This window comes from Myxocyprinus asiaticus, chromosome 4, assembly GCF_019703515.2.
Source record: "Myxocyprinus asiaticus isolate MX2 ecotype Aquarium Trade chromosome 4, UBuf_Myxa_2, whole genome shotgun sequence".
Taxonomy (NCBI): domain Eukaryota; kingdom Metazoa; phylum Chordata; class Actinopteri; order Cypriniformes; family Catostomidae; genus Myxocyprinus; species Myxocyprinus asiaticus.
This window is the reverse complement of record NC_059347.1, coordinates 14,415,886-14,433,927: the sequence shown is the minus strand read 5'-3', so window position 1 is coordinate 14,433,927 and position 18,042 is coordinate 14,415,886. Positions and strand designations below refer to the sequence as shown.

The following is an 18,042-nucleotide window of genomic DNA, read 5'->3' as shown; positions in this document are numbered from 1 at the left end:
CTCCGTGGTCGTGAGCACTGGCAGAGACTGGGGAACGACCTCCATGGTCGTGGACATGGGCAGAGACTGGGGAACGACCTCCGTGGTCGTGAGCATGGGCAGATATTGGGGAAGAGTCCTTTCCCTTCTCCTCCTCTTTCAACCATCAGGGAGCGTGGTTACGGGGTCGGTCGAGGCTACAGGCACTGGGACGGTCGAGGCTACAGGCACTGTCTCTGGGACGGTCGAGGCTACAGGCACTGTCTCAGGGACGGTCGAGGCTACAAGCACTGGCTCTGGGACGGTCGAGGCTACAGGCACTGGGACGGTCGAGGCTTGGGCACTGGCTTGTTAACCGTGGCAGGGAATCGACCACCGGAACCAGGAGAGGATGAGCCCCCCCCAAAAAATTTAGAGGAATTGGATGGAGAGGAGTTACCATGGAGATAGGGGGCGTGGAAGGCGTGGAGATAGGGGCCGTGGAAGGCGCAGAGGGAAGAGTCATGGAAGGCTGCGAGGGATCTACCATCGGGACTTTATGAGGGTCTTCCTTATATAAGATATATTTAAAGTGTGAACTAATATTTCTGTTTATTTTCATATATGCAGCCTGCTCTGTCATTATAAAGATCTCATTATTTTACATTACAAGCCAACGTTTCAGAGCTCTGAGCACCAGAACCGTCAGGCACAGGAACAGTTCTTTTCCTCAGGCTATCCATCTCATGAAGAGTTAAAATTTCCCCATTGAGAAATAATTATGTGCAATACACAGTTTAGACTTTTTATATTTATCCAACACATCCAACCTCTTCTGCCATTACATTCCCTTGCACTGTATATAACAGATTTGTATTTAGATTTGCACTACGTATGTGTATGTGCGTAGGTATGTATGTGTGTGTCTGTGTGTATATGTATGTATGTGTGTATGTGTGTATATATATGCATATATGTGTGTGTATGTATGTACAGGTGCATCTCAATAAATTAGAATGTCATGGAAAAGTTCATTTATTTCAGTAATTCAACTCAAATTGTGAAACTCGTGTATTAAATAAATTCAGTGCACACAGACAGAAGTAGTTTAAGTCTTTGGTTCTTTTAATTGTGATGATTTTGGCTCACATTTAACAAAAACCCACCAATTCACTATCTCAAAAAATTAGAATACATCATAAGACCAATAAAAAAAAACATTTTTAGTGAATTGTTGGCCTTCTGGAAAGTATGTTCATTTACTGTATATGTACTCAATACTTGGTAGGGGCTCCTTTTGCTTTAATTACTGCCTCAATTCGGCGTGGCATGGAGGTGATCAGTTTGTGGCACTGCTGAGGTGGTATGGAAGCCCAGGTTTCTTTGACAGTGGCCTTCAGCTCATCTGCATTTTTTGGTCTCTTGTTTCTCATTTTCCTCTTGACAATACCCCATAGATTCTCTATGGGGTTCAGGTCTGGTGAGTTTGCTGGCCAGTCAAGCACACCAACACCATTGGTGTCATTTAACCAACTTTTGGTGCTTTTGGCAGTGTGGGCAGGTGCCAAATCCTGCTGGAAAATGAAATCAGCATCTTTAAAAAGCTGGTCAGCAGAAGGAAGCATGAAGTGCTCCAAAATTTCTTGGTAAACGGGTGCAGTGACTTTGGTTTTCAAAAAACACAATGGACCAACACCAGCAGATGACATTGCACCCCAAATCATCACAGACTGTGGAAACTTAACACTGGACTTCAAGCAACTTGGGCTATGAGCTTCTCCATCCTTCCTCCAGACTCTAGGACCTTGGTTTCCAAATGAAATACAAAACTTGCTCTCATCTGAAAAGAGGACTTTGGACCACTGGGCAACAGTCCAGTTCTTCTTCTCCTTAGCCCAGGTAAGACGCCTCTGACATTGTCTGTGGTTCAGGAGTGGCTTAACAAGAGGAATACGACAACTGTAGCCAAATTCCTTGACACGTCTGTGTGTGGTGGCTCTTGATGCCTTGACCCCAGCCTCAGTCCATTCCTTGTGAAGTTCACCCAAATTCTTGAATCGATTTTGCTTGACAATCCTCATAAGGCTGCGGTTCTCTCGGCTGGTTGTGCATCTTTTTCTTCCACACTTTTTCCTTCCACTCAACTTTCTGTTAACAGCACTCTGTGAACAGCCAGCTTCTTTGGCGATGAAAGTTTGTGGCTTACCCTCCTTGTGAAGGGTGTCAATGATTGTCTTCTGGACAACTGTCAGATCAGCAGTCTTCCCCATGATTGTGTAGCCTAGTGAACCAAACTGAGAGACCATTTTGAAGGCTCAGGAAACCTTTGCAGGTGTTTTGAGTTGATTAGCTGATTGGCATGTCACCATATTCTAATTTGTTGAGATAGTGAATTGGTGGGTTTTTGTTAAATGTGAGCCAAAATCATCACAATTAAAAGAACCAAAGACTTAAACTACTTCAGTCTGTGTGCACTGAATTTATTTAATACACGAGTTTCACAATTTGAGTTGAATTACTGAAATAAATGAACTTTTCCACAACATTCTAATTTATTGAGATGCACCTGTATATGTGTATGTATGTGTGTGTGTGTGTGTGTGTGTGTATGTGTGTGTATATATATATATATATATATATATATATATATATATATATATATATATATATATATATATTGTCTTATTGTGTATTCTATATATATTTTATTTTCTATTCAATTTTATTTGTTTATTATTATATATTATTAATAATAAATTAATATAATATATATATATATATAATATATATATATATATATATATATATATATATATATATATATATATATATATATTTTTTTTTTTTTTTTTTTTTTTTAAATTATTATATTTTGTATTATTTGATATTGTTATCTATGTTTTATTGCTGTTTTGTATTGTTGTGCACTGGAAGCTCTTGTCACCAAGGCAAATTCCTTGTGTGTGTAAGCATGCTTGGCAATAAAGCTGTTTCTGATTCTGATTCTGATTCTGATGATGATGTCATCTTACCATAAGTTCCTGTGACCCAGCAAAGAAAGTTTTACAATTTCTCTTTTTTAAATGTCAGTATAGTGTTTGGTGCATAACATATGATAAAAATTGTTTATTGAGTATATATATATATATATATATATATATATATATTGTATTTGATGTGCTGAACTGAACTGTTATACATTTCAATCCATATTTATAGACCAAGGAGAGGAAGTTGTCAAGGCCAAACTCTCAAACATTTGGTAACTCTGAAAAGCCCAAGGAGTCCTCTGATAATACCCCAAGATTTACCACTGTAGCATGTATGGGCTAAGAAAAACTTAAGTAACAAATTTCCTACACAAAAATGAATTGCTGGGCCTGAGGAGGATAATGACCTTTAAAGCCTGATGTATCAAATATGATACAAAAAAAAAAAAAAAAAAAAAACATGCAAATTTTTTTTAATACTTTGTCTAGTGGTACTTAAAACTGTTTAATGTAAAAAAATAAAAAAATAAAAAATAAAAAATATTCCCAAGCTTGACATCATGGGAAAATCAAAAGATTTCAGCCAAGACCTCAGAAAAAGATTGTGGACCTCTACAAGTCTGGTTCATCCTTGGGAGCAATTTCCAAACGCCTGAAAGTACCAAGTTCATCTGTACAAACAATACTACGCAAGTATAAACACCATGGGACCACACAGCCATCATATCGCTCAGGAAGGAGATGCATTCTGTCTTCTAGAGATGAACATAGTTTGGTGTGAAAAGTGCAAATAAATCCCAGAACAACAGCAAAGGACCTTGTGAAGATGCTGGAGGAAACATGTAGACGAGTATCTATATCCACAGTAAAACAAGTCCTATATCGACATAACCTGAAAGGTTGCTCAGCAAGGAAGAAGCCACTGCTCCAAAACCGCCATAAAAAAGCCGGACTACAGTTTGCAAGTGCACATGGGGACAAAGATCTTACTTTTTGGAGAAATGTCCTCTGGTCTAATGAAACAAATATTGAACTGTTTGGCCATAATGACCAACATTATGTTTGGAGGAAAAAGGGTAAGGCTTGCAAGCTGAAGAACACCATCCCAGCCGTGAAGCATGGGGGTGGCAGCATCATGTTATGGAGGTGCTTTGTTGCAGGAGGGACTGGTGCACTTCACAAAATAGATGGCATCATGAGGAAGGAATATTATGTGGATATATTGAAGCAGCATCTCAAGACATCAGCCAGGAAGATAAAGTTTGGTTGTAAATGGGTCTTCCAAATGGACAATGACCCCAAGCATACCTCCAAAGTTGTGACAAATGGCTTAAGGACAACAAATTCAAGGTATTGGTGTGGCCATCACAATGTCCTGACCTCAATCCGATAGAAAATTTGTAGGCAGAACTGAAAAAGCATGTGCGAGCAAGGAGGCCTACAAACTTGACTCAGTGACACCAGTTCTGTCTGGAGGAATGGGCCAAAATTCCAGCAACTTATTGTGAGAAGCTTGTGGAAGGCTACCCTAAACGTTTGACCCAAGTTAAACAATTTAAAGGCAATGCTATCAAATCTAACCAAGTTTATGTAAACTTCTGATGATAGAAATAAAAGCTGAAATAAATCAATCTCTCTACTATTATTCTGACATTTCACATTCTTAAAATAAAGTAGTGATCCTATCTGACCTAAGACAGTGAATGTTTTCAACGATTAAATGTCAAGAGTGAAACACTGAGTTTAAATGTATTTGGCTAACTGTGTATATATATATATATACACTACTGTTCAAAAGTTTGGGGTCACTTGCCTGAAATGTTTCTCATGATCTTAAAAATGTTTTGATCTGAAGGCGTATGCTTAAATGTTTGAAATTAGTTTTGTAGACAAAAATATAATTGTGCCAACATATTAATTTATTTAATTACAAAACTAAAATATTATAAAAATAAAAAAAAAAGATTTTGAAATTGATGACTTGGACCAAATAATTAAGAAAAGCAGCAAGTAAGTGCCCAACATAGATGGGAACTCCTTCAATACTGTTTAAAAAGCATCCCAGGGTGATACCTCAAGAAGTTGGTTGAAAAAATATCGAGTACATGTCTGCAAATTCTAGGCAAAGTGTGAATACTTTGAAGATGCTAAAATATAACACAGTTTTGATTTATTTTGGATTTTGTTTAGTCACAACATAATTCCCATATTTCCATTTTTATTGTGCCATAGTTTTGATGACTTTACTATTATTCTAAAATGTGAAAAAAAAAAGAAAGAATGAGTAAGTGACCCTAAACTTTTGAACGGTAGTGTATATATATGCTATCAACTACGATTAATTTGATTAATCAATCGGCATATCATGTAATTTATTCTATTTAAATATTTAATCAATTGACAGCCCTAATTTTTTGTTGTAAATTATGTAAAGCAGTCAACAGGAATAAATACTTTGTTAACCCTAAACTTAAATGTGAGTGGAGGAAAAATGAAATTTAAGAGTGAAAATGTAACCTCCTAATTGCGCTCGTCACTGTTTATGAGATTGTGATTACTTCTGGTTTCCATGGAACCAGAACCTGTGTCTTGGAGGTTGCCCACGCGACATGCTATCAGTAGAGCCAGATGGAAATGTAATCACATTTTAATTTGTGTAAAAATGTCTGATGGGGTATGGCGCTTGTCAGTAATTCGGCAGAATAGGGTTGATTTCAGGGTACATGAACATTCAGATGAACATTCATGGTTCACATGCGGTCATGTTGCGATGTCAGAATTTAAAGGTCAGAACTATCCATTTTATAATATTCATTTTAAATATTGTCGTTAAATCAGGTATTACAAAATATGTCCATCATTTGTTATGAAATGCTGTCTTTTGGTTTGTGTCTATCGGGTTTCAAATAAAAAGAGAAATAAAATACAGTACATTGATACTGTGATATAAAATTGTTTATACCTTTAAACAAGATTTTGATCTCTTAAATCTAGGGGAAAATATTGCATATTGGCTGGATTTCTGCTGCACATCCCTCTTTTTGCAGCTTGTTGTTAGTGCAACACCAACATGTCAGGATTGCTGCCTGTGGTTACACAACACCACAGCCCGTGATTTTTAAATGCTCTTGACGTGCCCATGATGGCCCACCCGTGTGATCAACACTGGGTGCTGTCTCACCATTTGTGAGATGTGTGCCTACAACGTTTGCCTTAGCTGTTGCAAGGCAGTCTCCATAATTACTGTTCCTGTTAATTGACATGCAGCATTACCGAATTCTTTGGAGACTCTGTTATATACATACCAATTTGCCCTTCAGCAGGATGTTTCCTGTTTGCTTCTATGTTCCTACAGCTCAAATAGTAGAGCATGAGGCTTGCAACACCAAGCTCAAGGGTTTGATTTCTAGTGAGACATACAGTGGGGTTCAAAAGTTTGAAACCAAACTGAAAATCTAGGGTTCAAAATCATATTTAAACCAAGAAATAAACAAAGTCTTAGGATTTTGAAAGATGTTACAATGTAAAAGTTGACTTTTAAAAACTATACTGTAAGTCACTTTTAAAGCAATAAATATTTGTTTATAAAAAGCATGACCAAGAGGGAACATGATAAACCAGTTATTTAGCTGCAGTGTACGAGGAGCTGAACAGATGGCAATCTAGGGACCTCTTCAAACAAGTTGAGGTCACGCTCTCACAAACGTATTTAATCTGGCTTATTGTAATTCAGGCCAGCTGCTGGCAGCCTGTGGGCATTTTGCAAAACAGCATTACATAATTCTGAGAAATGAAATAACAGATGACATGGGCATGGAGTCACAATAGCCATAGAAAGAGGATCAATGTTATGATCAAGAGAGGTACTTTTTTCATTAAGAGGCAATATTTGCTCACTGGAACAGATTTTCAGGGGCATTGTTTACCTTTTTTAAGGGCTTTTATAACCATATATTGTACAAATGAAAAACAATGTAATAAATTTATCGAAATAAATTCTTAACATAAACAGTGTTGGGTAAGTTTCTTAAAAAAATTATTCCACTACAAATTACTATTTACTTCTTTAAAATTGTAATCAAATTTCTTCACTGACTTCAAACAGACGTACATATGAACATATTTCATATTCTCAATGTATTATACATTAATAATCTTATTTTAGAAATACAGTATGTGTAACCCAAGTAATGTACTCAAAAGTAATCAACTTAATTGAAAGTAAATAACTGTAATTTGCTAACTAGAAATGAAAATGTAATGTGTTACACTACTTTTTGACTCAAAAGTAATTAGATTACAGTAATTAGTTACATTGTAATCAAACTCAACACTGAATATGAACAATATTAGAATGTATTAATGTGAATGGTAATATAATATATAGCTGGTCCATGTGTTAGATTATACAGCTCTCTGTTGTGTACCATCAAGTCAAGCTCAATCAACAGCATTTGTGGCATAATGTTGATTACCACAAAAATGTATTTCGACTCGTCAGTCCTTTTCTTTAAAAAAATAAAAAAATCTGGTTTACAGTGAGGCACTTACAATGGAAGTGAATGTGGGCAATTTTTGGAGGGTTTAAACAGAAATGTGAAGCTTATAATTGTATAAAAGCACTTACTGTATATTCATTCTTCTGTTAAAACTCATGAATTATTTGAGCTGTAAAGTTGTTTAAATCGTTATTTTTACAGTCATTTTAGGGTTTGTTGACATTACATTGTCAAGGCAGCGAAGTTGTAAAATTGCCAATAACTTTACACAGAAAAGGTTAGTAAGTGATTTTATCAAACTAGCATCATGTTAACGTGCATATTGTTTATGTCTTGTGGTTATACTTTTGAAAATGTATTTAAATGTAAAAAAAATTGGCCCCATTCACTTCCATTGTAAGTGCCTCACTGTAACCCAGATTTTTGCTTTTTTTAAAGAAAAGGAGGAGCAGGGCCTGGGTAGCTCAGCGAGTATTGATGCTGAATGCCACCCCTGGAGTCGCGAGTTTGAATCCAGGGCGTGCTGAGTGACTCGAGCCAGGAATAAGCAACCAAATTGGCCCAGTTGCTAGGGAAGGTAGAGTCACATGGGGTAACCTCCTCATGGTCACTATAATGTGTGGTTTGCTCTCAATGGGGACATGGTGAGTTGTATGTGGATGCTGCAGAGAATAGCACGGGCCTCCACAGAAACACGCTCAACAAGCCACGTGATAACATTTACATTTATGCACTGGCAGATGCTTTTATCCAAAGCAACTTACAGTGCCCTTATTACAGGGACAATCCCCCTGGAGCAACCTGGAGTTAAGTGCCTTGCTCAAGGACACAATGGTGGTGGCTGTGATTGAACCAACAACCTTTTGCTTACCAGTTCAGTGCTTTAGTCCACTACACCACCACCACTCCATGATAAGATGCGTGGATTGACGGTCTCAGACGCGGAGGCAGCTGAGATTTGTCCTCCACCACCCGGATTTAGGTGAGTCACTACGCCACCAGGAGGACTTAGTGCGCATTGGGAATTGGGCATTCCAAATTTGGGAGAAAAGGGGAGAAAATAAAAAAAAGAAAAAGAAAAGGAGCTAGTCAAAATTTATTTTTCTGGTGATCAGCATAATGCACAAATGCTGTCGATTGAGCTTTAACCTGTATCGAACCCAGAATATTCCTTTAAGTATTTTGAGATTTCGTTTTCTTCACGTCTTCACATTTTGAGAGCTAATTTGAGGTTTTTTTTCTTCAAAAAACACTTCATATTACACATTTAACAACACTCGCCTATGAGACAGCAAATAGAGAGCTACATCTGGTGTCTGCAGAGGCAATAAACTAATGCTGAGCTCATAACTTGATAGGCCTAGATTACAATATTATGAAATACCATAAAATGTTAAATAACAGATAAAAAAAAAAAAAAACATTAACTATGGGTTATTTTTGGCCATTTCATCATTTCCTGTGGCATTTTTACTCTAATTTTGGTCATTTTTGGACCCTGGTAATGACATATAATATTCAAAGCATTCTTGTCTGTCTTTTAAAGACTAAAATGTAGTAGCATCTCCAGTAGCATACTCTCACCAGCTCAGTTTCAGCTTTGATTTGTTTCAGTTGTCACATCTGGAACTAGCAAAGTGAAATCGCCCTTGAGAGTGCTGAGCTGTTTCAGACCAAAATGGTTTTGTGTATGTGTATTTATATTTCAGGTAGATGGCTGCTTGCTGGACCCACTCCCTCCAGTCATTGTCCGAAAAGTCAGTGGCTCGCTGCCTAGCAACGTTGTGGAGACATCCATCGACGAGGGTATTGAGACAGAGGAGGAGCATGCTGTGCCCCTCGCCGCCTTTCATACCGCTCACTATAGTCAGCGCCGGCATACACTGTCTGAGGTCACCAACCAGCCTGCTGTGCTGCCCATCACAGGTTTTTTTTTTTTTTTTTTTTTTTGTGGAATGTGATGTGGACATGTTTTCATGAGTCACCTATAGACCTTATTCACGCTAGCGGTATCTTTTATTTTTAATTGTAATGACAACGAGGCTGTGAGGGATAGACTTGCAGTCTCTTCAATGGCACGAACGGTATAAAGCTGTTTAAAGCTCCTAGATCACATCTGATTTTCCACAACTCATGTTGTCTGGAGTTCTTTGTATACTGAATGTTCTTGGACAGATATTTTATCAATGTTTTGTCCACAGAATGATCGAAAAACACTTTAAACTGCAGTACAGCCCATTGAAGAGATTGTAAGTCTATCCCTCACAGCCTCGTTGTCATTCCCATTAAAAATCAAAGATGGCGCTAGCGTGAATAAAGTCTATATACACAAAACATCACACAAATCTGATCAAATCAGGTCCAGAATTAACTTTTGTTTCCCACACAATGATGAGAGATTTGAGAAAATTTAGGGGCCGTAAATATTTCTTACTTGCCATAAAATTGTGTTTATAAAAAATGTTTCTTAAAAAATTGTTTGTCTGAGTTCCTTATGTCCATTACATCAATCGTAGCATACATGTACACACAGTCTTCTTCTCATGGTGAAATGGCAATAAGAGTCCTTATTATTTACGGTAGCTTTTTTTTTTTTTAGAAGACGATTTGTATCACTTTGATTTGCTCACATCGCTTGCATCAAGGCAAGACAAGGCAATACACTGAAAACTCTAATAAGTTGACTGTACTCAATTATTTAAACTCGTTCCCTCAATTGAACTAAGCAATGGTGTCTCTAAAATTAACTTCACATAACTTGGTACTCATATGGAATGAACTTAACTATTTAAGTTCAGGTAACTAGATGCAAGTAGACTTGACTCAGATTTGCTATTTAAATATTGTTCTTTCTACTTAATAATTTTAGTTGAATTGACTCAAATTTAGGTCATACAGTAACACAGATTAGGACCGATTCTAGGTCAATCATTAAATAAATGTAATTCTCCACTGAAGGTTTCATCACACAAAACAACTATTTGCAACAAAACAACATAAATAATACTACAAAAAGGTTAAAACCTCTATGAATTCTTAATAACTACTATATAAAAAGTTGACTTTGAACAAGAAAACAATAAAATAATTCAAGCACAAGAGATTATGGGTATTCCTCATAGCCTCAAATTTTGTACTCAATTGTTTGATTTATTAACACTTAAATCTGAAGTCTACAGATTTTTAAGATAAGAAAGTTTAACGAACTTAGATATTAGAGTTATGAGCCCAAAACTTGACATGCCAAGTAATGTTTAATTAAGACAACTTGATTTTTCCAGTAATAACAACATTAGGGTTTACAGTGTAGACCTTTTTCACAGACGTGAAACACGTTTATACCTCATTTAATAGCGTTAATCTAGCAGACTTTTATGTATTTGACATTTTTTAATTATTTAGTGTAAATGTATTGTGCTTTGAGTCATATTACCCTGGAATTAGTAAAAAATAAAATAAAAAAAAAACTAGTTACCAGAGATGCAATGAGTTTTCTAATAAAGCTGCTGAGAGAGTGACAGTAAGTTTGGCATCTAATCTTTTCTGACTTTTGTAATTCAGCACTCTTTCCTTTTTCCCTCTTGTGGAAAGTTGTGGAAACATTTAATGGATTTTTTCTTTTGTCGTTGGAGAAAATGGGAACACAAAAATAATATTTGCTGTGGTCTCAGTCACCGCTATAGAAGTTTACCCTGTAATAGTTTACTTCCACATCCAAAACCTGGAAATGTGAAATACAGTAATAGTGATTCAAAGTGCTTTACATAATAATAGAAAAATAAAGACATAAAAGACCATTTTTAAATTATTTGAAAAGAAAGTTAATGGGCCTCATTCATGAAACACAAGCAGAACAAATTTTTGTGTAAATCGTTCGTAAAGCCGGTCTGACGTAAATTTTTGGATTCATGAAAATTTTCATATTTTCAAAATGTTAGTCGGTACGAACTAAATTTGCATCTGCTCCCGACCATGTGTAAATCATGTTGTGTTCTTTCAGACAAACTACCATGACCACATTTTGATAGAAGTGAAATTTAACAAGTAATGAAAAAATTAACTAATAATTAAATTATTATTTTTTTCAAAGTATATATTTTTTTTCCCAACACTGCTTATCATTTTCCCAATGTTGGGAAGGTTTGTTATGTACAGCTTGAGATTGGAAAATGCAAGTTGATCTGGATCGAAAACTCATTATTCCACCAGAGATCCTGTCTACAATGTTGAGACCAGATTTTATTCTGTGGTCCAGCACTTGCAGGCTCCTATCTTATCACTGAACTGACTGTGCCATGGAAGGATGCAGTTGAGGAAGCATATGAACGTAAAACGCTCTGGTATGAGGCAGCAAGACAAAAGGGGTGGAAAGCATATGTGTTCCCAGTTGAAGTGGGATGCAGGGGTTTTGTAGCTGTTTCATCCACCAGGTTACTGAAACAAATGGGGGTGAAAGGTCGCACCCTGCGGCATTCCATCAGACATCTTTCTGAAATGGCAGAAAGAAGCAGTAACTGGATTTGGATGAAAAGAAAAGACAGCATTTGGTCTACATGATGACCAATAGCAAAAGGGTAAAAGCAGAGGGGCAAGGTTCACCGTTGAGCCCTCTGGAGATGTAGTGGCCACATCAACGAAACATCAAGGAAGGAGGGTGACCACCTGATGACCCCAATGATGCGTTTTACCCTTGGTTTCCCCAATAAACGACTTAAAACTGCTGATTAATCAGGGATTGTAACTTCTAGTCCTATTTGCTTGCCTTGACCTGTTCGCATAGATGTTAAAAGCCTCCTGTTTTCATTTACTTGTGAGTTTGAAGCCTTCCTTTTATGGTGTTTTCGTGGGTGTGGGTTATGATTGTTGTGAATTAACGTGCACGTGCGCTCTATTTACGAACATTTGGAATTCACTACCATACACACGTTTTACTAATAAATCTGGGGAATTGACCTGTTTCATGTGATGTCACTGTATGACCGCGCCACCATGTTTGTGACCAATATTCCATATACCTTCATTGTGCTGCGCTGTGGGATGTGACAAAAACCTTCTTCAGGAGTTAAAAGCAGCCCCTACATTCATAGAGATGGGATCATCAAAGATTTTTTTGAATACTGTGATTTAATCAGACCTGAAAACAACACAAAAACATTTGTAACATCTGAATGAGAGATGTTTACGGTGATGTACCGGTGGGCGTGTGTACTTGCCAGTCACACATCAGATTCGCCAGCATACAGAGATGAATCGTGGATAAAATATCTTTAAATATCACGAAAGATCAATTTGGCAATATTTGTGTTGTCTTCAGATCTGTATGAACCTTTCCTGGGACTGGACATGGATCAAAAGCAATTTTTGATGTTTTTCTTGATATCGTTTCTCAGGTGTTTTTCCATTCACCACCATTGTTTCCTCCCGCTGATGGTCACAAATATTGTGGCTGCAAGGAAAAGTGACATCACTGAAACAGGTCAATACAAAGCATTTGTGAATACAGCAGAAATTTTCGGGAAGCTCCATTTTATGTGTAAATTCCTCCCAATTTTTTCGTATATTTACGACATTTTCATAAATGAGGCCCAATGAAAATAAGTAATTTAAAAATCATTATAAATAAAAATAATTAATTATAAAATAAAAATTATTATTATTTACAATTTTATTATAAATAAAAGATAATATATGGTTTATGAGATTAATTAATTACATAAATTAATGCAGTGCAATGAGTAAAGGAAAGTGCAGCACAGTGTTTAGCACACAGCACACAGTCCTATAACTTCCAATTTGCACTTTTTATTATACAATTGTCAAGTGTTTATTTTGGACCCTGGCTAAAATACTGTTATATCCACTTGAGTTAAGTACACTTAAGTTAGACTAAAAAGAACCCTCTCGCCACAGGTCTCAACCCATCTCTTTGCAGTATGGACTCAGAGTACAGCATGGGTTCTACTCAGAGTGACTTCAGCATTCCTGAGGAGAATCCAGCTCTTAAAGATGTATTAAAAACTACACGTGCCAGCACCCAAGCACCAGTCTTCCTCGGCATGAAGCCCCCGAATCCCACCCTGCAGCCACTCAACCCAGAGGGACGGGATGCTCATAATCACTCACTAGTCAGTTTCAGAGAGGGACGGCGGGCTTCAGACACATCGCTTACACAAGGTCAGGCTGAATTGTCATTTTTATTTGTTCTTTGGCAGATTCCCTATCACCTTTCTCTCAACCTCTGGATCCAAGGGAGGTCACACTAGATTTTAAACATGCAAAATTACTTTAAACAGCAGGATATGATGTCATTCCCTGGGGTTTCTAATCTGTAAACTAGGTGAATGATAACTTTATAACAAAAAATTCAAAATGTTCAAATAAAGCAATAAGCCGCAAGAGACTGAGCATTACAGTGATTTTAAAACAGGCGAGTGTTCTTAGGTACAACTCGAAGTGTTAAAACGACTGTAACGCAGGACCTCAAGTGGCTTTTTGCTTTTATATACTGGTGGCAACAGCAATATGATAAGACAGCAACGTTCAATTAAAAGTTACATGTATTAATAATTGGGAAGTATTGTTCTACCATGTAATGTAGTTAATTATTCTAACTGTAGGCTGTTTACAGTCGCCAAGCATTGTAGCAACTTGGCACATTAATAAAGAAAGTTTGGTCACAATGGCTTCAAACAGGCTCATCCCATCAGAATTCAGTATCAATTTTGTAATAAAACATCTGTTATAGTTTCTCAATTGTAAACCATGCAGCTTCTATTCTAAACTGACGCTTGTATTCCTTCAAGCTTGCATGATATAGTTCAGGATGATGCGAAACCGGCAAAATGCGAGTTTCCTCCAGTTGTGGGCAGTGCATTTTAAGTCTAGGCCTTCAATGTGATTCATGCCTTTAAGAAGACACAGTTTCACAATGAATGAGAAACTGCCATCATACATTATGTCGCAGCTAACAATTAATACCAACTGACAGAAAGCCAGAACTTAAAATGACACTTAATGCTCAAGCAAAACAAATTTTAACTGCAGCATGACTGTTTTGTGAAATGAACGTCTCCCGAACAGACATTCAAAAATCATAATTTTTCATATGAATCTACCAAGGAGGTCTATAATACCTGGAAAAATCGATCTAATAATATTTGCGATTTAAATGTAAATGAAATTTCATTTCGTCAGGGTACACGGTTATGCTGCGACAATAAATGCATTCCATTCCCCGATATTCAGAACTGCAATGCTCCCGTTAGCTTAGCAGGGGATTAACTCTCATTAGAGATGTCTCCTAGCAACCCAACTGATAAACAATGCTGCAGCACTAGCATTTGTGCTTCAAGTGTATGATTATCAAAAGAGATTATAATGTTTTATACACCTGTTTCTGCAGGCGTTTGTTAAACAAGCTTTAATAACATGTATGTGGAAACAAACACATTTATCGATATTATTTAAAAAAGTGAATGTTTATCGCTTACTTTGTATATCTCCCTGAGTGTCGACATGTTTGTGTGACATCATGCCCCTGCATCTCGGCGAGTTGAGAATTTCTGCATGAGCCTACAAGTTGTAATTCTGACTACAAGATGCATTCCATTGCACTTTTCCAAGTAGTAAGTTGTAAAATCCGACTTTCCGAGTTGAATGGAACGCAGCACTACTTTTCAAAACTTAGTCCGACACTGAATGCTCAAGCAGCATAATATATACTTAGAAAACTCCTGATGTTGCTATAACAATGCAAAAAGCACTTACCAATTTACTTGAAGTGAAAATCAGTCCTCCTTTCCTGTTTAATAAATTAAGCAATCACACGGTCATGCAGAACATCTCATGTTTTTAAATCCATAAGGATCTCTTTCTCAACAGCTATAGTGGCAGTGATGACAGCCGAGATGCTGGCCCAGAGAATTCGCCACTGGTTTCCTTCATGTTTTATTTTCAGCCATGAGTTCGATCTGTGACTTTTAGACCCTTTATTGGTCATCATCTTTTCTATATAAAATCTGCAGGTCAGAATTCATCAAACTTAAACTTTAGTATGCAATGAAAGATGAATATTCAACGCATATGCTTGCTCATCCATATTCCTACGTTTTTAATGAAAGTGAACAAAAAAATCTAGTGTGATCATCCCTTTAGCCTGTCCTGTTCTCTGTAGGCATCCGTTTGCATGTCTTAAAGGGATAGTTCTCCCAAAAATGAAAATAATCTCATCATTTACTCACCCTCATGCCATCCCAGATGTGTATGACTTTCTTTCTTCTGCTGAACACAAATTAAGATTTTTAGAAGAATATTTCAGCTCTTAAGGTCCATACAATGCAAGTGAATGGTGGCCAGAACTTTGAAGGTCCAAAAAGCACATAAAGGCAGCAAAAATGTAATCCATTAGACTCCAGTGGTTAAATCCATGTCTTTAGAAGCTATATGATAGGTGTGGGTGAGAAACAGAACAATATTTAAGTCCGTTTTACTATAAATCTCCACTTTCCTGGACCTACAGATCGGATATATTCTTCTAAAAATCTTCATATGTGTTCAGCAGAAGAAAGAAATCCATGCACATTTGGGATGGCATGAGGGTGAGTAAATAATGAAAAAACAAAATACTTGGGGTGAACTATTCCTTTAATCAATACTTTAGTAAATAACTTGGTACTGCACAAAATAGCTCTCATTCTGATATCTGACCCTCTATGAATAATAATCATGTTTTAAACCTGAAAACAATCTCAGTAATTTACTTCTATACTAATATTAACAATAGTCCAAACTATGAATCAGACGACCCCTGCAGCAGCCACAGAAATAACTCCACCAGTTTATCTGTCTCTGAAGTCTTTGCACCTGTGATTTTATAGGTTTAGTAGCATTCAGGCAGCACCTCCAGAACCTGGCCAGGACAAAGGGCTTCCTGGAGCTGAACAAAGCCCAAATAGTGTTAGAAAATGTTGGAGGAGACGCCAACCCCGCCATCAACCCCCAGGAGCTGCTAGAGCCTCAGCATCCACTCACACACCAGGTCAGATAATCATTTGTACAGTTTACACTTTTGTTTTCAGTTTGATTGTCATATGCAAAAGCTGTCAGAATATAAGTTTTATCAAATTCTTTAATAATTTCAGGGAGATGGTCACCAGTGTCCGAGTGGAAAAGATATGACAGCATTCACTGGTAAAATGCACCCTTATCTGCTGTCCAGGAGACAGAGTTTGGAGACACAGTACCTCGCTCAGCGACTACAGGTTTTACGAAACTGAATATTACTTTATTGTTGTACACCATAATGTGTAAATGGGCCAAATATTCTATTTATTTCATATATATTGACCACTCAAGATTGTTGCTGCTAAATTTACTAAATTGTAGTCACTAAAATGAAGTTTAAATGTAAATTGGATGAGAATGTCATATACTGTATAGTAATAGTAATTTACTATGACTTTTTCAGAGGGCCAGTCAGTTGGCGAGTGGTCCTGGAAGTGGTCAGATGTTTTTTAAAGAGGCTGCACCACGCACTTTGGAGCAACAACTACAGGAGCACAGGTCAGGGACAACGTCATGGTTACTTGTGTAACCTCCTTTCCCTGATGGAGGGAACGAGACGTTGTGTTGATGTAGTGACACTAGGGGTCACTCTTGGGAGCCCGAGACACCTCTGGTCTTTGATAAAAGGCCAATGAAAATTGGCGAGTGGTATTTGCATGACACTCTCCCGGACATACGGGTATAAAAGTAGCTGGTATGCAACCACTCATTCAGGTTTTATGCTGAGGAGCCGATATAAGGTCCGGCCATTTCAGCGGGTAGTTCAGCGTTGTGGCAGGAGGAACACAACGTCTCATTCACTCCATCAGGGAATGGAGGTTACACAAGTAACCATGACGTTCCCTATCTGTCACTCACTCAACGTTGTGTCGATGTAGTGACACTAGGGGTCCCTATACGAAACGCCACGATTGGCTGAACTGTGTTACGTGAACTGACGGTGTGTGGTGGGCAGACTACTGTGTGCCTCATAGCCAGCACACAAGGTCGACACGTAACCTCCCCCAACATAGTTATGAGTGTCAAATGGCCCTTTTTGGGGGCAAGTCGACTACCCAAGAGATAGAGACAGGCTTAACCCAGTCGTGGCCTCTTTTCCCCTTCTCTTTTTTCCACTACCTAAAAAAGAAGGGGGATTATCCGACTGGGCCGCCAGGTCTAGTTGGGGGGTGTCCCTCCCAAGGGGAAGACACAGCGGAGACCACACCTCGCCCAAAGAGAGGGGGGGATATTTAAGTGTAAGGATACGTCACATGGTCTTTCCAACCATGTGGAGAGTCTTCAAGGTAGATCCTGCCCAATGGGGGAGGAGTTACTACAAATATGGAGACTGGGGTAGAGGGGCTCTGCCCAAGTAAGACGCAGTTTGCCAACAGGGAAACGAATTAGCGGAAGATATATTGCATGGGGTTAGCCTTACAGGGAATTGCCACATGCGGAGCACCTACCCCAGAACAGGACTCTTAGTTAGCACGTGTACTGGGCCGGCAGCGAATCTCTCCGAAAACTCCACAGGGATCGGAGGAAGTCAA

General features: G+C 37.8%; 1 protein-coding gene across 2 annotated transcripts in view; it reads left to right on the top strand.

Annotated features, from left to right (window-relative positions):
* Positions 1-18,042, top strand: part of LOC127439846 (serine/threonine-protein kinase SIK2-like) — a 68,487-nt gene that overhangs the window by 39,878 nt on the left and 10,567 nt on the right. For both annotated transcript variants that reach the window (XM_051696095.1, XM_051696096.1), the window contains 5 exons: positions 9,157-9,373; positions 13,358-13,621; positions 16,324-16,484; positions 16,588-16,707; positions 16,914-17,008. In XM_051696095.1, coding sequence (XP_051552055.1) covers positions 9,157-9,373; positions 13,358-13,621; positions 16,324-16,484; positions 16,588-16,707; positions 16,914-17,008 — 857 coding nt within the window. The remainder of the gene's footprint in view (positions 1-9,156; positions 9,374-13,357; positions 13,622-16,323; positions 16,485-16,587; positions 16,708-16,913; positions 17,009-18,042) is intronic.